The sequence below is a fragment of the Rhinopithecus bieti genome, unplaced genomic scaffold, assembly GCF_001698545.2.
Source record: "Rhinopithecus bieti isolate Rb0 unplaced genomic scaffold, ASM169854v2 scaffold_12653, whole genome shotgun sequence".
Lineage (NCBI taxonomy): Eukaryota > Metazoa > Chordata > Mammalia > Primates > Cercopithecidae > Rhinopithecus > Rhinopithecus bieti.
The window spans coordinates 940,659-965,979 of NW_016807437.1; the positions used below are offsets into that span (position 1 = coordinate 940,659).

General features: G+C 35.1%; 1 protein-coding gene across 9 annotated transcripts in view; it reads left to right on the top strand.

Moving 5' to 3' along the window:
- MTMR2 (myotubularin related protein 2) overlaps window positions 1-25,321 on the top strand; it is an 84,978-nt gene that overhangs the window by 29,932 nt on the left and 29,725 nt on the right. For 4 of the 9 annotated variants that reach the window (XM_017881992.1, XM_017881993.1, XM_017881996.1 and 1 more), the window contains 4 exons: window positions 4,530-4,635; window positions 21,126-21,201; window positions 24,450-24,544; window positions 24,714-24,824. In XM_017881992.1, coding sequence (XP_017737481.1) covers window positions 4,530-4,635; window positions 21,126-21,201; window positions 24,450-24,544; window positions 24,714-24,824 — 388 coding nt within the window. Of the gene's footprint in view, window positions 1-4,529; window positions 4,636-5,109; window positions 5,183-20,315; window positions 20,419-21,125; window positions 21,202-24,449; window positions 24,545-24,713; window positions 24,825-25,321 lie in introns of all 9 variants that reach the window. The other 5 variants (XM_017881995.1, XM_017881997.1, XM_017881999.1 and 2 more) reach the window with 3 other exon arrangements.

A 25,321-nucleotide genomic window follows, 5' to 3' on the forward strand; every position in this document is an offset into this window, starting at 1 on the left:
ACAAAGCATGGTATATATGTGCCACATTTTCTTAATCCAGCCTGTCACAGATGGTAACCAAAACAGCATGGTACTGGTACCAAAACAGAGATATAGACCAATGGAACAGAACAGAGTCCTCAGAAATAATACCACACATCTACAGCCATCTGATCTTTGACAAACCTGAGAGAAACAAGAAATGGGGAAAGGATTCCCTATTTAATAAATGGTGCTGGGAAAATTGGCTAGCCATAAGTAGAAAGCTGAAACTGGATCCTTTCCTTACTCCTTATATGAAGATTAATTCAAGATGGATTAGAGACTTAAATGTTAGACCTAATACCATAAAACCCTAGAAGAAAACCTAGGTAATACCATTCAGGACATAGGCATGGGCAAGGACTTCATGTCTAAAACACCAAAAGCAACGGCAGCAAAAGAGAAGCTAGTTTTTTAAACCAGGTCTTAGAGGGTAGGTAGGATGTTATTAAATAGATTAGGGTAAAGGAACATTCTATTTTGGAAAGCCCTGAAGCAAAGGCATGAATTTTGGGAAATACAGAGCTTGTTTGTGGAACAGTTCATAAAAAATAAACATAGAGAGCTTGACTTCAAGATGAGCAAGGGAGAAGTGGAAAAAAAGCGGTGGAAATTAGCGTGTGTTATACTGGTAGCTATGGTGACTACAAGCATGCACAGAGCCAGTATGACAGAAGAAAACAAACAACTACAGAAAAGAGAACTATGCATCCTAGTGTGCCCATGGCCACCTTCAGTCTGAGTAGCTGCTAAAGGCAGCACTTCACGTTTATACCAGAAGTTTTAACAGTTCCGCTGTGCTCGTGTGCGCCTGCGTGATTACTCGCTCTCTCACACGCTGTCTCTCTCTCGTTCTCTCTCTGCTTCTCTCCTGTGTGCTCTCTCTCCTCCCTCTCTCCCCCCTCTCTCTGCCTCTCTCTCTCTCTCTCTGTGTGTATGTGTGTGTGCGCGCGCGCACGTGTTTCTGCCATAATCACAAGAACAGTACTATGATGTATTCCCACACTGTACCCCTCCAGCTCCTCAATATTTGCCTGGAGAGTGAAACCCTTTGTAGATTGGTTACACAGAAATATACATTAGTGCTTATTCAACTATAACATTGTGGATCATAATATCTGCCTGTGTTTATGTGTGTCTGAAAAGAGAAGGTAATAATTAAAGGCTGTTTACCACACTTTGGCTTGAAAGACTGATTCTTTGAATCTGAGACTGCAAAGTACAAGTTCCAGTACCTGGATTTGTTATTTTATCTCTCTTAAATTTATTTACTTTATACTTTGGCTCTAAAGAGCCATTTGGTTTTTTTTTTCTTTTTTTCTTTTTGGTGACAGAGTCTTGCTCTGTTGTCCAGGCTGGAGGGAAGTGGTGTGATCTCAGCTCACTGCAACCTCTACCTGCCAGGTTCAAATGATTCTCATGCTTCAGTCTTCCGAGTAGCTGGGACTACAGGCATGTGCCACCACTCCTGGCTAATTTTTTATTTTTAGTAGAGAGGGGGTTTCACCATGTTGCCCAGGCTGGTCTCGAACTCCTGGGCTCAAGCGATCCATCGTCCTTGGCCTCCCAAAGTGCTGGGATTACAGGCGTGAGCCACCACACCCAACCAGAGAGCCATTTGGTTTCTTGGCGCTACGTGCTACAGTAGTCTTTCTGTCAGTATTATTCTTCTAGATAATACACTATCTATAATTTCAAGTTATATTCAATTGCCTTTAAGAGGTTTTCTGTTCTCCCAGAAGGGCATATGCATATAAAATAGCATTATACATTTGAACTTGCCTTAACTAGACTTTGAGATGTTGATTGCTATATTGTGTTTGACTGTATAGAACAGACTCTATTGCAGAGATTTTAAACATTTTAGTTCATTTATTTTATTAAAAAAATTTAATTTTATTTAATTTTTTGAGATGGATTCTTGGCATGTTGCCAAGGCTGGTCTGAAATTCCTGGGCTCAAGTGATCCTTCTGTCTCAGTCTCTCAAGCATCTTGGACTACAGGCACACACAGCCGTGCTCACCCATTTATGTTACATAACAAGAATTCCAGAGGTAGAGAGTTGTTGGCCTAGTGATGCTACAAAAACCTATGCTCATCCTATTATTTGGCTCCCTGTCCTTGGCAGGCCAGCATCTTGCTAATGTTTATAAGATGGCTCTTGTGTTTCCAAACTTTACATTCTTATTTCAGGCAAGAGAAATGGGAAAGGATAAAGACTGCCCTGCTGTTTCTGCTCCCCTTTATTAAGAAAATAAAAGGTTTCTATAACCATTAGCAGATTTCCCACTAAATCCCACTGACTGGAATTGACTCACATGGCTCTCCTAGCCACAAGGAAGAGAATAGCAAGCCTCTTACCTTCGGTAGAGCACAAACTACCCTGATCAAAGTCAGGGAGAAAGAGGAATCTATTTGAAGTAGGAAGCTAACAATGTCTGTCAAAGTACTGTGCTTAAAATTTGGTTATTTTACCTGTTATTTTAAGGAAAATGACATTTAATCAGAATTTAGATACAAAGAAAAAGGAAAACATTCACAGCCTATCACTTTTTCTTTCTTTACATTATAAAACTATGTAATATAATTTCTTATGATTACTTTTTTGTATAATAGTATAAGTTGTTGGAAATACTATGTTGTGTTTGCACTGGAATACCACTTTTCGTTCATTTAAATGAAGTGACAGTTTCTTTTTTGGGGAGGTGATTTTCACATTGTATAAGTATTTTAGTTTTTCTTGTTATAGACAGGTTTGTAATGAATAAATGGAATTTGTTTTAAAGCTAAATGGTTCTTAATACTATCACAACTCAAACAACTCAAAGGTGAAGTATTTCCTCAAAATCTAGTGAAAAAAATTTTGACTTCTGGTATAAGGAAGACTTTTAATATGTTTTAGAAAATACATTTTGAAAATCTGAACTTAAAGACTCAATTCAAGGTATTTGAGGTTTTTCTACCATTGATCTTACCTTAAATAATTTTAACTTTGTTTTACTGATAAGAGGAAATGAATCAGTTATTCAGTTTGTGGCATATTGTCACAGATTTTTAAATTTAACAAGCATAATACATATTAACAGTGTACACAGGTCCTGAAGTAGATTTTGTGGAAAATAAAAAAGAAGTAGGCTTGAACATGGTAGCCCATGCGTGAAATCCTGACACTTTGGGAGGCTGAGTGAGAGGATCGTTTGAGGCCAGGAGTTTGAGAACAGCCTGGATAACATAGTGAGACCTCATTTCTCCCCCGTGCTCTCCCCCCCAAAAAAAGAGACATAATTTTTGTTCTTGGGGCACTAGTTGGTGAGATAAAATAAACAATAAAAGTGTGATCAGGTATCAAAAGTTTGGCCAGGCACGATGGCTCATACCTGTAATCCCAGCACTTTGGGAGACCGAAGCGGGCGCATCACTTGAGGTCAGGAGTTCAAGACCAGCCTGGCCAACATGGTGAAACCTCGTCTCTACAAAAATACAAAATTAAAAAATTAATCGGGTGTGGGGCAGGTGCCTGTAATCCCAGCTACTCAGGAGGCTGAGACAGGAGAATCGCTTGAACCTGGGAGGCAGAGGTTGCAGTGACACGAGATCGCACCATTGCACTCCAGTCTGGGTGACAAGAGTGAAACTCTGTCTCAAAAAAAAAAAAAACCTCTATAGGAATTTAAGAAAGTAAAAGTAACTGTGGAGTAATTACTTATAATGGAAGAAGTAGATACTTAAGGCAGGGCTGTTTGATGTGGTGGGAAGGTACAAGGTACAAAGAAGAGCTTCTCTTTCCATCTTTATCTCCTCTTTTATCCATTCAGCCTTACTCAACTATTTGTAGTGTCTGAGATGTTCTGTAGACTTTGATACTTCTATACCTTTGCATTGCCTTTTGTTAGTTTTTGAAATTTCCATGTTTGTCTGATGATCTCCTATCTTTTGAGACTCAGTTTGAATATCATCTCCTCTGAGAAGTCTTCCCTGGACTTTCTGGCCAGAATTGGCTGCTTCCTTTTCTTTTCTCCCATAGATACTTGTATGTATGTGGGGTGTGTGTGTCTGTGTGTGTGTGTGTGTTTCTATTTAGAGTCATCACATTGCACCACTTATTTACTTGTCTGTGTCACAAGCTTGTGAGCTTCATGAACATGGGGATGATGTCGTATTTATTTTCAAATCACAGTGCCTGGTGTAGTGGTTTTGTACATTGGACCACTTAATGAATGTTCTTTGGATGAATGGATGGGTGAATGGATAAAAAGAAGGAATTATCCTGGAGTGTCTTCATGAGTATTGGGAGTGTGTCCAGAGGGAACTTAGATCATAAGAATACTTGACCCAGCAGGAACAGTTTGTTATTTGTTAAGATTTAGAAATAAGATTGAATAGGCAAAGCAGAACTTAGTTGGCTGTGGGAATTTTAGTAAGTATTGGAGTTATATTAAATACAATGTCTGAAACTGGTCTTTGAAGCCCCCACTTTTCCAACATACTGTACTTTTGTATTTTGTAGTGCCTCCACTTCTCATTCAGAGAATTCAGTGCATACAAAATCAGCTTCTGTTGTGTCATCAGATTCCATTTCAACTTCTGCTGACAACTTTTCTCCTGATTTGAGGGTATGTATACTATTTTAAAGTTCTGATGAAGTACTTTCTGTTAGATATTTGTGGCCAACACTATCAGTATAACTAATTTAGCAGGAGATACTGATGGAGTATTCTCATAGACCCTGGTTTACAAAATATCACAGAATAGGCCAGCAAATTTGGAATGCTTACTTATTTGTAAAAGAAAAATGTGTAATTCATCTCTGAGGTTGATCACCTCTAAGTTCTTTGCCAAAAGATGATTAATGAATTTTTTGTGGTATAAAAGATTTTTATGATTATTCTCATAATAGTAACCAATAATAGCTAACATTTATTGAATACATACTATATGCCAAGCATTGTTCTAAGTGCTATACATGAATTATCTCTTGTAAAACTGTCACCAATTCTGTCACCAGTCTACAGATGATAATAACTTGTAGAGATTAAGTAATGTGTCCAAGATCTCATAGCTAATAAATTCTATTGCCGGTGTTCCAGCCCATGCAGTCCAGTTCGGGAGCTAAGTCACTTAAACACTGTGTGATAGTTCCTACACATCTCATTATAGTTTGTAAGTATTCCTCTATTTATTAAAGGTCTCGTTTCTATGAAATTAACCACATTAGCGATATCCTGTAGCACGCTGTACATTTCTGGGTTCATCTACTTTTCTATAACTGCTTGTCTATGAATGATTGAGAAAATGAATTATATGTGTAGTGCTAACCCTTTAACCTTACTTCATAATCTTTTTTTTTCCTAAAAAACACAAACAATAAACATTTATTTCTCATGGTTCTGGAAGCTGGGAAGTCCAAGATCAAGGTGCTGGTAAATCCATTATCTGATGAGGGTATGGATTCTTGTATCCTCATATGATGGACAGCATGTCAGAATCTTTTTTTTTTTATTATTATACTTTATGTTCTATTATACTTTATGTGCACAATGTGCAGGTTATTCCAAACAAGTGGCTGCTTTCTCACTGGTTACACTTACACAATTTTAGCTACAACATTGTTTTCCTTAAGGAAGTCATTTGCTGTTGAGCATATGTTGAGGATACTTACATCTTTTTCATCCATTTCATTGTCAAAACAGAATTCAACAAGAAGACAACATCTGTAAAATCTTCTGCATATTTGTCATTACCTTTTGTGAAATTTCATAAAATATTAGATTGGGAGTAGCATGATTTTAAACATCACTAAAAATTAGAAAGGCTTATCTTCGTAATCTGGATATATCTTGTGCTAATTATGAAAACTTCATGCTATCATTAGCCATTATCTTCATACAAAGGGCAGGGTTCATTGTTAACAAGAATGGTTATAAATCCGTTGTTGCTTCTCAAGTTGTTACTCTTTTAAAATATATGTATCTAACGTTTGTTTATTCATTACGTTAATAAAAATCCACTAAGGGCTGATAAACTACTTAATAATTTTGAAATGTCTTGGCCTACTTCTGGTCACATTTCATTAGTTAAAAGCATCATTAAATAACGACTAACCTCATATTGTGACTGATAAAGAACTTATACGAGGAATGAAGGAATGTCACTTTGGCTACTTGCTTATGCCTATGTTCTACCTGCTGTTTCTTGTCTGAGACATTTTAAACCATTTGTGTATACTTGTGAGTATTAGTTTAAACTACTTAACTCAACATACATGTGAAGTGCAGTACACTGCAGGATGCTGAAAATGGATAGATGAAGGATTCTCCACTGTCAACTTCTCTCTGCATGTAGACCTCCATCATTTCCTCAGGACACCATGAATATCATAAATAGTGAATGACTGGCTTATATTTGGACAAAATGAGGGCCATAGTGCATAAAGTTAATCTCTATATAAAATATTTTACGGTTTTCTAATTTTTCTTAAACTTTTAATTTTAGAACAGTTTTAGAGTCATAGAAAAATTGCAAAGATAATACAGAGTTCCCATCTACTTTGCATCCAGTTCCACCCATTATAACATCTTGTATTAGTAAGCTACATTTGTTCCACATAATGAACCAATATTGATACGTTATTATTAAAGTCCACACTTTATTCTGATATCCTTAGTTTTTACCTAATGTTCTTTTTGTTCTAGGATCCTACCCATGCAGGATGCCACATTACATTTAGTAGTTATGTCTTCTTAGGTTTCTCTTGGCTAAGACAGTTTCTTAGACTTTTCTTGTTTTTGAACTGTATCAGATTGTATCTTGTTTTTGATGACTTGATGGTATTTTATAGACCATATGACATTTTACTCATTATTCAACTGGGGTTATGTGTTTTGGGGAGGAAGGTCACAGAGGTAAAGTGCCATTTCATCACATTTTATTAAGGCTACGTACTGTCAACATGACATCACTGCTGATGTTAACCTTGATCACTTGGTTGAGGCAGTGTTAGGTTTTTTCACTGTAATTATTCCCTGAGCCCTCCCCTACCCACATACTGTACTTTTTGGAAATAAGTTGCTATGCACAGCCCACACTTAAGGAGTAGGGGCTTATACTCTACCTCCTTGAGGGTGGAACATCTAACAGCATTTTTTTGAAATCTGCATGGGAGATTTGCTCCCATTTATTGATTTGTTTAATCTTTTATTTATCTTATTATGGATTCATGGATATTTATTTTATACTTTTTGTTACAATCCAGAACAAGTTTATTGATTCTAGCTTCAAATCGAGAGTTCTTTCAGTCAGATCTTTTGTTCCTTTGCCATACTCTCGTCATTGTGTTTTTTGAACCCTTGCTTATTTTCTGGCCTGACAAGATGCTCCAGACTCATAATGTATATTTCCTCTCTCAGTTCTAAAATCATCATCCAGTTTTCATAGAAGCCCTGGTTCTTTTTTTTGGAAAACAGTATCTAGCCACTAGGTGTGTTTAGTTGTTATTTTTTTTTTTACAAAAGAAAAGTAACAAAGCCTTTTGCTTCTGAAGCAAAAGGTCATTTTGCACATGTACAATTTTGAGATAATACAATGGGTAGGGTGATTATAAATGCACATTTGTCTGGAATAGACCTATTTATGCCTGTTGTCACTTCAGGTTTAACGTTGGACATAAGTGTCCTGAATTACATGACTACCGTAGCACTAGGTTACAAAGGGAGTCTATCAAATTTATATATACATCAGCTCTGTTTGCAGAAATTGTTTCAATGTATCCCTGTTAGTGCCTTACTAATTTAGGATCTTTCACAATTTAGGAAGACCCTCACATAATTTTTATTTGCTGAATAAGCAGATAGCTGTTAGATTAAGGAGAATATGGTTTTAGGCAACAAAGGTTAACTGTTCTTTCCCTAGGAGAGTGCCTAAAGGGGCAGAGAAAAAAGGAAAAGTACTATGTTGTTAAGCTACATGTTACCCATTTTCTCATTTTAAAGGTATCTTTAGTTGTTAAATATATCTTTACTTGAATTATAGTCTTCAATTGCTGGAGGGAGATGAATGAGTAACATTAAATTAAATGTTAGTATCGTTTAAAAAATTCAGCCTGATTTCAAATGTATATGGATTTCTTTTGCAGGGAAGGTTGGGGTGGGAGAAGGGATGTGCTTCTAATAATTAAAAAAAATGTCTAGCCTGCTACTGTGGTAGATATTCATACATGACTCATCTCTTTTAACTTTCTCAACAATCCTGTGATCCACTTGTTACTATTCCCATTTGACAAATGAAAAACCTGACAGAAAGGGTAAATGAAATCATGTGCTTAGCGGCACGGTTGGCTGTTGCCCTTATTTTGTCTCATGTCATTCATACTCTTGTAGGATACATTACTGGGAGAGACTTCTACAATTTTGCTGCTAAGCTTTTTTAAATGCTACGTGAAATTTTCTTGATTAAAAGGAATATCTTTTATACATTTTGGGGATGAAAATAGTGGTTTCAATATTACTTTCTTAATAAATATTTGAGAAATGCTTTTCTAAGTAACCAGAAAAGGAGTGTTTTATAATAAAACTTGATTTCCTTTCTCAATTTTTTAAATTGACGATGATTGCTTTTCATGTGTATACCTTTAGCAACCATAAAATGGTAGTGTTTTAATTACAGGCAAAACTAACTGCAGACAGTGATGTGTTGCATTTTGACTGACTATGGTTTGGCTCTTATGTGTATGATGAAGGGTTTGGTGTAGTGTTATTGAAAATGATCATTCACAGATGATTTGAAGTTGGTTAACCTCTAGGCTTCCAGTTCTTCACACAGCCTCATTGCTTATTTGTGTCCTGAGCCTTCACATTTTATAAGCTCCTTTAGTAACAGCTTTTAAATAGAAAGTGTAAAGAACATAATACATTGAAAAGCTAATCCAGTTTCATTAAAAAGATTAAATTGTGTAGGTTTTTTGCTATAGGTACTGTATAATGGCACTTTCCTGAAAGGATAGTGCCTTAGTAGATTAACAGCTAAATATGAAAGCTTTTTCTATTAAGAATTTTGTATTCAAACAAGATTTGTTGCCTCTGCATTGGTAAGGCAGAATGGAAAATGGGCTGGGGATGGAACTAGTCTAGATATATGTTGAACTTTGATTTTTCAAGTGGAATTCTATTTATATTACTTTTTTGCCTTGTTATCCTTGTTTGTTATGGAAAAAGTCTCATACAGATGTAATCCGGTAGATGTATTTCGGAAAAATTGGGCACAAATCCAGGCTTTGTAAATGGAATTATGCTTTTCTGGTGACATAATTGTAGAGTGTTTTCTCTTTACTTCAGTTGTTCTCCCTCTGGAAGTAAAACTTATTTAATTTCAGTTTTAAAACTTAAAAATGTAGTATTCTTTTATATAGAATTTTAAGTAATGTATTTTAAAGAAATAACTCATTTGCAATTTTAAAATTAGCCTTGTTTTACTAGAACATATTTCTGAAGTTGGGCACTTAGTAGAATTAAGAACCCGGAGAACTTATGTCTGGTTGTTTATTTGCTCACTGGAGAATAAATCCCATAAAATATAGGATTTTGAAATTCAAATGCATAGCTTTACTTATTTGTAAGTTATAATTTTTATAGCGCTGGGTTTTAATTAAAGTATGTGCCTCAAATGGTGGCTATTGAAAGATAAAAGTCAAGCTATGTAATAGTTCCTTTCCTTTGTGAAGCCTGTGGTTTTATACCAATGTTTGTCAACAATTCAGAATTAAATATTAAATAGAATTATATCTTTTATGTCTTTGTTTTAGCTATCTTATGTACATGTGTATGATAAAGCATATATTTTGTTCTTAACCATCTGTCTTGTCTTGAAGTATGTAATAGCTTAAATCAGGCAAATGCGTCTATGTCTTCAAAATTTATGTTATGCATATTTCCTTTACAAACTAAAGGCCAGAAATAATTGGATTTTTTTTTTTTTTCAAAAGGGAGTCTCACTCTGTCCCCTAGGCTGGAGTGCACTGGTGCCGTGTTGGCTCACTTGCAACCTCTGCCTCTCGGGTTCAAGTGATTCTCTTGCCCCAGCCTCCTGAGTAGTTGGGATTACAGGCGATTGCCACCACACCTGGCTAATTTTTTGTATTTTTAGTAGAGATGGGGTTTCACCATTTTAGCCAGGGTGTTGATCTTCTGATCTCGTGATCCACCCACCTCGGCCTCCCAAAGTGCTGGGATTACAGGCGTGAGCCACCGCACCTGGCCAATTGAATTATTTTTCAGTTAGACTATGTCCGTGAATGTGATATTAACATGTACTGAAAATATGCAGATCTATTTAGAATGAGTTAAGGCGTCTCATAGAGCATATGTTAGATAGTAAATAGTGTCTATCACATAATGATTATTTTAATAGAGAAGAAATGATTGTTAGCATTTATTTATGATTAATATCACGCCCTCCCTTACCAACAATATCAACTCTTTAAGAACCTAGGAATTGAAAAAAATCAACCTTAGCCAGATAAAGGATATCTATCAGAACTCTACAATAAGCCTCATACTTAATAATGAAATACTAGAAATATGTTCATTAAGCTTAGAAACATGATGATTACTATCGCCACTTTTATTCAGCATTATGCTGGAAATCCTAGCCAGTAAAATAAGTAAAGAAAAATAATAAATGATATAATAAATGAAAGGAATAAACAAAACTTTCATTATTTATAGAGGATTGTCTGTATGGGAAATCTGAGAAAATCTATATACAAACTACCAGAACTAATTATATAGCTTACCACTATTGCCGGATACAAGATAACATAAAAAGATCATGCTTCTGTACCTTAGCAAAAATGTTTAGAAAATGTGATTTAAAGAAGATCCCAGTTACAACAGCAACAAAAGTACTTTACTTAGGAATAAGTTAAAATGAGATATGGAAGAACTAGATGAAGAAAGTTATAAAACTTTATTAAAGAAGCTAAAAGAATATCTAAATAATAGGATGAGTAAATTCAGTAGTCTGGAGATGCAAAATATTTTCAAATATATCTGTTAATTGAATATAATTTCAAAAAAATTCAAAAGTTTGTTTTGCAGCACTTGGCAAAGTTATAGCTGACTCTAAAATTTATGCCAGGGTAAAAGGTCATGATGAACCCAGAGGAAAAATAAAGTGGGGAGATTCACCCAATCAGGCATAAAGCTAAAGTAAATCAGAATAGGAATAAATCAGTCAAGTTTAGGAACAGACTGATATCTGTAGGAACTCTATATGACAGATGTAGTATAACAAATCAGTGGGAGAAAGAATGAACTATTTGGTAATCAATGCTAGGTTGACCATGTTTAAAAACAGAAGAGGTTGAATTTCTAACTCACGCACACCAACTGGATTCATTAGATTGAAAACCTAAAACTGAAAATAAAAACTTTAAAATTTTAGAGGAAAATATATGACAATATTGTTATGATTTATGATATCAGGAAGAATATTTAAAGTAAGACTCTAAGGTATTAACTTTTAAAGAAAAGATTATTATTTTTATTGTGCTAAAATTTACTAACTTTAGTGACAGATTCCATATGTGAAGACTATGAAAAGACAAATCACATTTTGGGATAGTAGACTTGCAAAGAATATGTGTAACTGATAAAAGATTAGTACCCAAATATGTAAAGAACATCTACAAATTAATAAGAGAAAATGCAGTCCAACAGAAAGTTGAGAAAGTCTATGAACAAGAAATTCAAGGAAAAATATATACATAATGTTTAACCAATATATTTTAAAATGTTAAACCTCACTGTAATCAGGGAATCAGGGATATGTCATTTTTAAAGCAACTGAAAAAACTTATTTCACATTCATCATATCAAAACAGTTAACAAGTCTGATAATACCAAGGATTGTTTGAAAAGTGGGGCATGGGAATTCTCATACAGTGCTGAAACAGCCACAGTAGAGAGAACTATAGCAATATCTACAAGTGCTCATTCTTCTTAGCAGTTCCAGTTTTACTAATGTAAAAAGTCCCACATTTATTCCAGGAGACTGGAATAAAGATCTTACTTATACATTATTTGTGTGCATGATAAATGTACATCATTTGATAATAAATTGTGGTATATTCTATGACAGAAAGGTATCTAGCTAAGTAAATTTTAATACACAAAACATACTGTATATTGATTATAGACATATATGCAGTTGAGAAAATACAAGCTCCTCGAGTAATGCGTATGGAGTATCTTACAGTTTCCCTCTTGCTTCACCACATCACCAAAGGCCTGTTTACCTCAGTTCTTTTTACCTAGTACCTTTTACATGTCTGACTTCCAAAAAAATTACAAGGCACACTAAAAGGCAAAATTTATATATAAGAATTATAGCTTTCTATTATAAATATACTAATATAAGAGAAAGAAAACTTCTATTTATAATAACTAAAAATGTAAAATATCTAGGAATAAACTTAAATAGGCAGAAACTATGTGAAGAAACTTTAAAACTGCTGAGTGGTAAAGATGAATACTTAAATAGAAAGACATACCTTGATTCGAACAGAAAAGCTCCATATTTTAAGATTTTAATTTTGCTTATTCTATAAATAATATAGTTAAAATTTGACAAGATAATCCTCAAGTTTGTAATGACAAGTCTAGAAACAATATAAATGCCTTTCAGTGGGGAGGATGATTTTAAGATTATTTTTATGTTTACTATTGAATATGTGCAGTCTGAAATGAATGGTGGATCTCTATTTGTTTTTCAAGATAGATTAAAAATCCAAGGACAGAAGAACATTGTGAATAATAAGCTCCCATTTGTTGGCGATAGTAGGTGGGGTGATAGAAGAGGCTGTGGGTACATAAAGAGGTGATACTAGTTAAGGGCAGGTAGAATGGAAAGAATGAAGACATGTTTGGAGGCTATTGGAATAATTCCAAGTAAAAGTTGCTAAAGGACATGTACTAGGATAATGACATAATGCTTGGTAAAAAACAAATCTGAAAAAATTATAGGTGAGTGTAATGTACACAAAGCTACCTGAACATTCCAGATTATGGGGAGAGAGGAGTCAAAGATAATGATTCAAGGTTTCAAATCTGGTGACAATATGTGGTTCCTTTCTCATCTGCCCTCCCCTCCTCTGTGTACTTTGCTGTTCCTTCTTTTATAAGTGGGGTAATGCTAAAGTTTTCTTCATCCCTTGTTTTCCCCACTCTCTTTCTTCTTTGTGGTTTCAGCTGTCATCTCTTTTTGAATGACTCCCACATTTTTACCTCTTGTTCTGATCTCTTTCTCAGCCTGTGGTCCTTCATATCCCTTGCTTGCTTGGGATGTTATGTTATGATCATGGTCTTAGTGTAATCAGACATCTGTTCAATTCCAGCCACTGTTGGGAGATATATTTCACCTTGGAAAAGTTCCTTAACTTCTATAAGGGTCAATTACCCCATTTATAAATGGGCATATTAATACTACTTACCTTTCAAGAGTGTTAATGGCACCGAATGAATAATGATCTTCTAAAAACAGTACATAAACTGGGCTCATTCTCCTTGGTATGAGGTGAAATGAAAGAAATTTAGATAATATATCTATCTACCTATCTTCTGTTTTTCTTTTTTTTGGCAGATAATCTATTATGAGCCATCATTTATTGGAAAGGACTGTCTGAAGTATAGCTCAGAAGGACACATCAGAAGGTGTGGGGCTAGTCCTTATGGATGGAAAAGTGGGGCTATATTAGTGGTGTGGGAAATGAAAGGAAGAGACATGACAAAATGTAGAAATAGATTAAATATGAGAGTCAAGCAAGCATTAAATTATGACTTAGCTGATGTATAGAATAATGTGTTACCCTTTAGAGATACAGGAAGTTTTTACAGAAAAGTTAAGGAATTGACATTTATCTGTTGAATGTACCTTGTGTGGTGCATTTGTTACAACTGATGAAACGATACTGATACATTTTTATATTAATACTAAAATACATAGTTTGCATTAGAGTTCATACTCTGTGGTGTACATTCTATGGGTTTTGACAAAAGTATGATGGCATATATTCATTGTTACTGTATCATGTAGAATAGTTTCAGTGCCCTAAAAATCCCCTTTGCATCACCTCTTTCATTTTCCCCTCTCCCTGAACATCAGGCAATCACTAATCTTTTTTTTTGTCCACGTTTTTGCCTTTTCCCGAATGTCATGTAGTTGGAATCATCTAGTGTGCAGTCCAAACAGAGTGGCTTCTTTCACTTAGTAATATCCTTTTAAGATTCCTCAAGTCTTTCCATGGCTTGATAGCTAATTTCTTTTTATTACTGAATGATACTCCTATGCATGATGTACCACATTTTGTTTATCCATTCACCTACTGAAGGTCAGATTGCTTCTAAGTTTTCACAGTTATGAAAACTTTTAAGATTAAAATCTGGAAGTTTTTATTTATATTAGGCATTCATTTCTTAGGGCTGCTATAATAACAGTACCACAAACTGGGTGACTTAAAACAACAGAAATTTATTCTTTCGTAGTTCTGGAGCCTAGATATCAGAAATCAAGGTGTTACCAGGGTTGGCTCCTGCCAACCAAGAGAGCTTTGAGGGAGACTCTATTCCATACCTTTCTCATAGCTGCTCATGAGGGTTAGCCATCTTTGATGTTCCTTGGATTGTAAATGCATCAGTCCAATCTCTGCTTCCCTCTTCACAGGGCATTCTCCCTGTTTCTTCACATTGCTGTCTTCTTGTGAGGATACCAGTCATATTGAATTAGGGGCCCACCCACCAGTTTAATCTCATCTTAACTAATTATATCTGCAACAACCCTGTTTCCAAATTAGGTCACATTCTAAGGCACTGGTGGTTAGACTTCAACAACATTATTGGAGGGCACAGTTCAACCCATAGCATGAAGTGATGATGCTTTCTAGGCCATTCTTCTTTAGATAGTCATCGTTTTTGTTGTTGTTGAATTATGGATGGTGATGTAACGTTTTCCAGCTTTGGCTAGTTGTGGTTTCAGCTGAAAAACCAAAGTGTCCTTGACTGTGTTATTGAAAAAAAAAAAAAGGTAGGGGGGGCTTCCCTATGCTTGATCTTGGATGTACTTTCAAATGTGTAACCAGTAAGATCTATCCCAGATGCCAGTCTGTGGCTCTACCTTGTTAGAATTTTTGTTTGCATGGTTCATTTGCCCACTTTCGTGGTTTGTCAGTCAAGTTGTAGAAAAAATAGAATAATTGATATAAACAGTTTTCTTTAGAAGGATTATCCAACAAAAAATAAGTTACTAAGAAAATCCTTTTCTTCTCTTCTGGGTTTTAGTACAGCATGTAAAAAAGACTGGAGGATAGTTTATAACTGTATAGACTCATTTTTCCCTTTCAGGTGATGATTATTTAGTGTTTTGCAGATTTCAGACAAATTCTTTCCTGTTTTTCTACCATCTAACCATTCCATGTGAAAATTGATTTTTAAACTTGCCAACTTCTAGATCCAGTTTATAGTAATTTCCTAATTGTGTGTGTGTAAGAGAGTGTATTTTTGTGTTTGTGTGCCTCTGTGTGTGAGAAAGAGAGGGAGAGAAGAGAAAGGGAGGGAGTGAAAAAAGAAGTTTAAGTCACATGGAAAATTACTGGGCAATTTGAAAATAATTTGATGAATTGGGCATGGAAGAAAATCAGGGCTGGGAAGGGAGGGATACCAAACTGATTATGTAGTAGGAATAAAAAAAGAATTATAAATTTTAGTCTTGTGTCATTTGTTTTCAAGTAAGAGTTTTAATAAGATTATCAGATTTTTCTTGATAATAAAATGATTAAATATTGTATTAAATGCTATCAAATAGCACATTTTATGGAATCTTACCTATTGATGTGGCCAGAGCTCCAGACACAGGCAGGGTTCTGATGCATCTGATAGAAAGGTTGGCTAGCCAGTTAGTAACATTATTTTGACCCAATAAGAGAAAGTGCTTAAAGTATTCTAGAGGATTTCTCCAGGAGTGAATTTCTTCCCTCATATCTGAGGATTATGTAACTTATTCTCCACTAAAGATATTTACATGTGAAGGCAGAAAAACCTAATGGACCAGACTGGCTTTGCTCTCTTGGTTCCTAACCCCCATTTTAACAAGATACGTTCCTGGTGTTTTTGAGTTGCCTCTCTTGTTTTGACCTCACTTCATTTATTCATTGAATCTGCTTTCTCTCTTCTTCCATTGCTGACATATCTGAGATCCAGTTCCTGTCAAGTAAAAATCGTGAAGTATTATTCATATAATTATTTCTATTTTTTTTATAAGCCTAGGGTCAGATTTGATCACTTTTCCAATGTATCATATTTCTCTTTATTTCTGTTACCATAGACTAATCCAGGATTCTGTTTCCTTTCATAGATTATCATCATTTCATCCTCATCCTTTTTGGTTCCATGCCTTCCTTGACCATGCCATCTGCCCCTATCAAAGGCCTGCAGTGATTTTTTTTTTTTTAACATGACTGGTCAAGTTAAGTCCTTAACTTCTCCCCAGTATTTCATTATAAAAATTTCTGAACACAAAATAAAGTTTACAAAGGACCCGGCTGCATCCACCATCAGAATTCTGCCATTAACATTTTACCCTATTTCCTTGTTTTTATCTGACATCCATCATCTGTGTATCCCTCCATCCATCTATTTATCTAGCTAACTTTTTGATGCGTTTCAAAGTAAATTGCAGACATCAGTACTTTTCCAAGTAAATATGTCAGCATGCAAATAAATATATGTGGTTTTTCTTTTGATATAAAATTTATACCTATTGAAATACAGAAATCTTAAGTGTACATTCTGTGAGTTTAGAGAAATGCATATACCTGTACAACCCAAATCCCTGTCAAGATATAGAACTTGTCACTCCAGATACTTTCATTATGCCCCTTTTCAGTCCACACTCTCATTCTCATCCCCATAGCAACAACTGTTTTGAATTTTTTCATACTATAGTCTTGCAGAATTTCATGTAAATGGACCCATACGATATGGACTCTCTTGCTGAAGGCATCTTTGAAACCCTTCACTAGGATACCCTCAACTTTTACTCCATTTTTATTTCTCAAGCCATCTCCTTTATTCTCTCAGGTAGACATTATTATATTAATTTTCCTAGGTTTGTCAGACTCTTTGGAATATTGCAGCTATCTTCAGTACTCATAAGAAATGAAAGAAAGGGAAAAGATTTGCTGCTTTCCTTAGAACTGTTAGATGCTTACTATTCTGTAGCTAAATCTAGAACATAGTAGTTAGGAGTCAGGGAGAGATTGACTTATGGTTCCCTATATGACATGCTTTCTCATGTTAATCCCTTTGATGAGTATTAGAGAAAGTGTGTCATATAGGGAATCTCTAGAGCAGAGAAAAAAGCATCATGTGAATAGGCCATTTTGGTAAAAGACAGTGAAAACTTCTGTTGATGCTTCTATTATGTGAATAATAAGTACAGATGTTCCTCGACCTGTGATGGAGTGACATCCAGATAAACCCGTTGTAAGTTGAAAATACCATAACTTGAACTATTGTAAGCCAGGGGCTGTCTCTATTTTTTGTTGTTGTTTTTTCATTTTCACGGTGCTTTGCAAATCTCTTTATGGTGCAGTTATCTTGATTTCATAGTTGCTAACTTTTAAGGTGGGTATTAATATCATGTTAATAATATGAATGGTGAAACTAAGACTAAGAGATCAGTATGGTGGTAGTGAATGTGGAGGTTTTTTAGGGGTTCTTAGGATATGAAACGTAAGGTTTTGCAATACACCACAGATCCCTTGTATATTTTAATTTTGATTTTCCCTTTTTAGCTGAATTACAGTTTAAGGTATTTTTTTCTTTTTTTTCCTCTAAAAAGTATTTCTGGGTTATATTTTCTGAGACCTGGCTATCTGAGAATGACATCCTGCTGCCATTAAACACTTTATGGGAGCATATTCCTTCACAGCTTTGATGACATTTTGTTATTGTCTTGTAGAATATGGTATTATAGATAACCTTGAAGCTAACTTGATTTTGCTTTCTTCAAAGGTAATTTTTTTTCTGCCTATATTCTTATAGTTTATATTTTAATTCTTTTAGTTCAAAAAAATTTGCCAGGGTGCAACTAGATGTGTCTCTGTTCGTTGATTTTGGGTGGAACATGGTAAACTCTTCTGATCAACATCAATTATGTATTGGACTTTTTGCTCGTATTGATTTTTTTTCATTTAGAAAATATGATTCTTTTCTTGATTATTTTCCATGATGATTTTATCTTTGTTCTTTTCCTTCAAATTCTTACAGCACTTTTCAAGTTTGCCTTCAACATTAAATCTGTTTTCTGAACCAATGCAATTTGTTACTAACTCCATACAGATTTTATTTCTGCTATTACATTTTTAAATGTCCTTGCAGTCATTTTCACCCATTTCTCTTGTTTCCTTGTGTCTCTCTCCTTATGGCTTTCTGTTTCTACTTTATTTCTTTTTTTCTTTTTCTTCTTTTTTTTTTTTTTTTTTTTTTTTTTTTTTTTTTTCTTAGGGCAGGATCTCACTCCCATTGCCCAGGCTGTAGTGCAGTAGAGTGCATCATGGCTCACTGAAGCCTTGACTTCCGGGGCTCAGGGTAATACTCTCACCACAGCCTCCTGAGTAACTGAGACTATAGACCCGCGATGCCATGCCTGCCCAGCTAATTTTTTGCATTTTTAGTACAGACAGGGTTTTGCCATGTTGTCCAGGCTGGTCTTGAATTCCTGCTTTCATGCAGTCCACCCGCCTTGGCCTCCTAGAGTGCTGGGAGCATAGGAACGAGCTGCTGTACCTGGCCTTCTCTTTCTGTTTATTAGAAATACGGCTTATTTCCTTTTGAGTGTGCCAAGTACTTTATACTTGTTTTTACAAATGCCTATAGAAAATTATTTTCAGAAGACTTCTTTTTTTTCTTTTTTAAAGTTTCGGGTTGATATTCTCTTTTCTTTGTCTTTTTTTCTAGGCCTTGTTTTCCCTAGTCTTTTCTCTTGTTTGATTAAGGATTTGTCTAGAATCAGTGTTTGTCAACAAACACAGGGTCTAGATTGCCCCATCCCTGTTCTGTTCACTTGAGTGCTAGTTGGAGTTCCTTTTCCTATCTCCAGTGTAGAATTAGTTGTTTATATACAACCTTTAGCATATGCCTATTGTTAAAAGTCTGTCATCTAGAGCAGCTCTGCTGGACAAAGATAGGATCTTGTATTGCTTCTTTTCATTGCCTCGCTCTTTGACATTCTGGTCAGAGAGAATATAAGAAAGCCTATGTGTGGTTCTCACAGTGTGCTACTTGCAAGAGTTTTCCTGTCTCTTTTCTCACTTTATAAAACTTTATGAGGATTGTATCTCCCATGTTTCTGTATGCCTTTGCCAGAACTACCCTCCTCTCTTCTATACACAACATAAATATTTTCCGGGGTTGCTGGTCCTTTCTGAATGTAGAAATGTAGAGAAAGAGGAAGTCATGTGGAGCAGTGCTGTAGTAGCCACAAGAAGGTATACATGTGCAATACGGGAACTACTGCCCAGCGTTATAAGTGACATAAACGTATTTCTGAGTGAGGTGGTAGACCAGGGGAAGAATAAAGCATCTTCCTTTCTATAATCTTTCACGTGGTTGATTTTTTTCAGTATACTCTGATATTTGTTTTGTATCTTTGGGTCTAATTTTGTTGCTTTCATAATTAGTAGAATTATTAGCAGATTCTGGCAATCAGTTGTTTGAACTTTTATTATTAATGATAGACAACACTTATTACATACATCTTATGTGTTAACACTGATATAAGTGCTTTAAATGTATTAACTCAGTTAATTTTCATAACAACCTATGTGTGGTACTATTGTTACCATTTTATAGATGGGGAAAATGAGGCATAGAGAAATTGAAAACCTTGTCTAAGAGTACCAAGTTAGTATGTGGTGCAGTCAGGATGTGAACCCAAGTCTATATTTTGTATATGGCCAGTTTTGCCTTTTAACCCCATCTTCATAGGCCAGTCCTCCTTTCTTTCTTCTCTTATGACTACATAAGATTACTGAGGGACTGGCAACTAGATAGCATTTTTAAAAGATGACCTGTAAAGATGACTTTTCTGAAGTTTAGATGTGGCACATAAAAGATATATGTGTGTATATACTATTTCTTTAGGTATTGCATTAAAGTTACTTTATGAAATAAATTGTTAAACTTTCAAAGAATGAATTTGTTTAGATTGCAAATTTATTGAAAATAAGTTAATTTGTTCTTTGTAGTTCTTAGTTATTGGCCGCAGGTGAGCCAGATTGCTGAAGATGGAGGAATTAATGGGACTGGAGACAAAAATTTACTGTTTGACGGTGAAAGAGGTGGGAGGAGGTGAGGAAGGCTTTTGGTAGTTAAGGGGGGATATATTTAGCATATGACAATTTGGGTGTGTCTCTGTGTTCTCTGGGTTGTAACTCTTTTAGAGAACTGTTTCTGTATCCACATTCTTGGAATATAGGGCAGCATCCTTCACAAGGTAACTACCTGGTAATATTTGTTGATCATGATTTTATTTAAACTCTTTTTCAACAAGATTATTTATCAACATCATTTCTAAATTCTCTAAACATTAAATCTACATAAGAACTTAATTTTGTCTGAGTTTAAATGTACTATGGCCCTTTAGCATTGCTTTGGAATTCATTCAACTATAGTTCAAATCTATACACTGGCATTTTAACTATGTGATCTTGAACTAATTACCACTTTCAGCTGCTTTTTCCTCATCTGTGAAATGAGCATATAATAGCTCTTTTATTGTTAGGCTGTCTTAGGATGCAGTGCAAAAACATGTAAAATTTTTTGTGTAACAAATGTAGAGTGCTTTGATATGATTTAAGCACTCAGTAAATGCTTTCTAGAAAAACATTAACTTCATATATTATACATGCCAACACTACAGTTTAACAAATTCGATTTAAAATAGTGTATGTGATACGATGTTATAACTTCAAGAACAAGCGTACTCAGTTGAAATATGAGTGAAAAAGTAGCCTTTGAATAAAAAAATGTTTCTTTTTTTGTTTTTCCCACCCCAGGTCCTGAGGGAGTCTAACAAGTTAGCAGAAATGGAAGAACCACCCTTGCTTCCAGGAGAAAATATTAAAGACATGGGTCCGTAATGGTATTTTTTGCTTAATGTCCTCCGTTCTGACTGTGCAGAATGTTCAGTACTCTCAGCATACAGAGAATAAATTGGCTGTCAGAGACACCTCCTGTCTGGCGGAACTCTTTACCTGCAGCCTTCCCAGCATCTTAGTGTGTTCTACAAATGTAGGCCTAGACCCGCTGCTAGTGTTTGTGTTTGAACTCTGGGAAACATGCAAATTGAATTATACTTTGCCTCTTCTCTGGTTACTTTAAAAGTAGGTGGCTTTTTGCTAAAACTGTTGCTAAAGCCTGTGAAGGAAAATTTTATTATTTTGAATTACTATATTCAGATATTGAGTTGCCTAGATACAAACATTGAATTGTCACCTTATACAAGTAATTTTTCTTAAAATACCTTCTCTTCTGTTTGCTTCCTTCATGTCTTTCTTCTCTGAATAAACTCAGGTTAATTTTTGGCTGAAGTACGTCATCTCCATTGCATCTGTTTGTATGTAGATGCCCTTCTCTGCCCAGCCTAATACTTATAATATGGACTGGAAACTGAAAATGAGCTTATAAGCTGTGTTGTTCCCTCATGCTTCTGTTTTGTTTCATCTGTGTGATAATCTACAGATATCTACTCATAAACTCTGAGAAATAAAGTAATATGTTAGAAGAATGAAGTGAATGATTTCTTAGTTAATATAACTACTTTCATTTTGTTACCAATCATAATTTTAAAAGGATTTTAAAATGCTTAATTTTACTTGGCTAGGTGTCATTTCTATGTGTAAAAACAAACCAAGGGGAGGACCTGAATTCTAAATGGATTATTATTTACTAAATGTAGCTTCCTAGTCCTTAGCATGGTATTTGTCTTTTCTTGCTCTTGACTCTTGATTGAATAACCTCTCAGTCTTCTTCTTTTCACCACTCAGCCTTATGTATACACCAGGCTCTCAATCTGAACTACCTACTTACATTTCTTCAGAATTGGCTATTATATAATGATAGTAGTTATTATTATTGAGTGCTTACTATCTCAGTCATTCTCAGAGAGTATATTCTTGAGAATAACATCAACCCCATTTTATAGATGAGGAAGAAAACTAAAGCATAGGGAGATGACCTAGCTAATAAGGTTACATCTAGCATTATGACAGTTTCTTTTTTCTTATTCTGAACTTAATGCCATAACTGCAGCTCCCATTATGAAATATGGCTTTATTAAAAACCTTCAAGTTACCACTCAGTCTCCTTTGTTGGCTCCTCTTCCTTTAATAGCAACATGCCCTAGGACTTCATCCTTGATCCATTTCCCTTTTCCCTCCTGTATACTCTTTTTGGTTGACCATATCTAAATTTGTAACATCACTTGCCATATATTGGCTGATGACTCTAAAATTTGTACCTCCAGTGTGAACCCCTGTCCTAATGTAAGTAAACAAATGCCTCTATCTTACACACACATCCTTGAATATCCCATAGGAACCTTATACCCAGCATCTCCAAAATGGAAATCATCACGTTTAACCCCAAATGTACTCTTTTTCTTGCATTCTCTCTCTCAGTTGACATCAATACCAGTTGTCCATTTATTCTAGTCAGAAATCTGGTTGTCGTACTAGACTGCTCTTTTTTTCTTTTCTGGACTCTTAACATCCAGTCAGTTACCTGACCTAGAGGAGTCAGTGTCTAAGAATTTCTTGTGTTTATCTTCTTTTCTCCATTGTCATGATCTCTTGAGGAATGATGGAGGGTACAGAACAAAGCAAAGACTAATGATGATAATAGTAACCTAGGTATAAACCCTTGAATTTTTGTATTGTACTTAAAACTTTAGAAGCACTTTTATGTGTATATTATCTCATGATTTTAGAATAAAGGGTAAGGTGTAACAGAAAAGCACTGGCCCGAGAATGACATTCCTGTGGTGGGATATAGGATAGTAAGGCTGAGTTTTCTTACACGAGTAAGAAAACTGACTCTGGAAGGAATCCAGAAATGTTTTTAGTAACCTTGAATAAAGCTTTCCTAGTTGAGGTAAAAAGTCATAAGGGAAAAAATATTATTTGTGCAAAGCAAGTTTTGTGTATTTTTATATAATGATGGGTTCATTTAATTTTAAAAGCTTCCCTGTAAATGAAATGTACATTGGAAACAATGATTTAAAAAAAGTAGCTTATACTTAAAATCTTCCTAAGGGAACTATTTTGAAGGTTAGAAATGATTGTGAAAAGATCAGTCTCATTTCAAATTCCATACAAAGCAGCCAGTCCTTCGAAGTGTTGAATGAGAAGCAAAGTCAGGAGGTTATTAAATATATTTCATGGCCCCAAGTTTTCTCAGAAGCCCGTTGCAAGGGTCTTAGAAAGTTGTTGCTCTACAGAATTGTTCCTTACTTCCTTGGAATGATGAAGATACTCCTTTATCTGCTGATTTGGTGTAGTGATGACATACTAGGAATTTATGAATATTTTAAGATATAAAAACCATGTACTGGACATTATGAACTGTGGCATTTTAAATAATATTTTGAGATACTGATTCCTAAGTTATCCTGCATAATCAGTTAATGCATATTTTACAAAACATAATGCCATGTAGATCCATCGTTTATTTAATAAAACATTATTTGTGATTATTTCTTTACAAAGTCTGGCATCAGTTGGTCAGCAGTACAATATCCTCTTCTTATACTGTTATTTTTCTAAGAAATTACATTTTAAATGTGTGTCATTTCACCTGTAAAACTTTCCCCATAAGTATTAATCAGATCAGGAGTTTGTGGAATAACATATGTTTTGGACATTGCATTTTTAGAATAATGTTGACAAACTTGACTGTGGGCAGAGGAAGATCAGGAGATTGGGGAGGTTACATAGAAACTACAATGAGATGATGGTGACTGTGCCTTGACATGCTTATTTTTAATATCACCATTACCAGTACTGTTTCACCCATCTCTGCTGCAGCTACCCACACTGTTTTATCTAGCCAGGATAGTAGCCCCTTTGTTTACTTATGTTCTGTCTCATGGGACGAGAAGTCCCTCCCCCTCTTCAGCCTATTCCATTTAATTCTATGTTTCTTCCCCAGATTAGTGCAGGGATGGAAGCTTGGGTTGTAGGATTCTGAGGTCTCTGGAAATTACTGGTTCTGTTATTTTTCAGCATAAATTAGTCTAGGAATCATAACAATTTTATAATATGAGATACCAGGTTTTAATAGCACATAATGTATAGTAAACTGTGGACTTCTTGCCTTTTCAGCCAAAGATGTAACTTATATATGTCCATTCACTGGTGCTGTACGAGGAACTCTGACTGTCACGAATTATAGGTTATATTTCAAAAGCATGGAACGGGTAAGAGTCGGATTAGATTTTTGTATGTACATGAGTGTGTTGTTTGTAGCTAGTTTTGTTCATTTTTGATCATTTCTAATTAAAGCATTTCTGATTAAGATTTTGATCAGCTATATAATTGGACAGTATTAATTGCTCAGTTTTAATTATTTTTTCTTTCCTTCTTTAGGATCCCCCATTTGTTTTAGATGCTTCCCTTGGTGTGATAAGTAGAGTAGAAAAAATTGGTGGTGCTTCTAGTCGAGGTGAAAATTCTTATGGACTAGAAACTGTGTGTAAGGTAAATGTTATAATGTGTATGTGATTTTCTTTGGTTTGAAAAGCTTTGTATTAAATAGAACCTCTGTTTTGAAATTGGTTTCCAAAATATCAAATGGATTTCCAATTAGAAATGTTATTTTAGTATGACATTGATATAAGAAAACAAAATTTAGCAGTAATAGAAAAGGTGATTCATGAATTAGACTTAATTCTTTTGGGCCCAGTTCAGTCTACATATTTTGATATATTCAGAAATTCATAACTTATTTTTTAATAATGATGATCTTGGCTGGACGTGGTGGCTTACGCCTGTAATCCCAATACTTTCAGAGACTGAGGCAGACGGATCACATCAGGTCAAGAGTTCGAGACCAGTTTGGCCAACATGATGAAAACCCATCTCTACTAAAAATACAAAAATTAACCGGGTGTGGTGGCGGGCACCTGTAATCTCAGCTACTGGGGAGGCTGAGGCAGCAGAATTGCTTGAATCTGGGAGGTGGAGGTTGCAGTGAG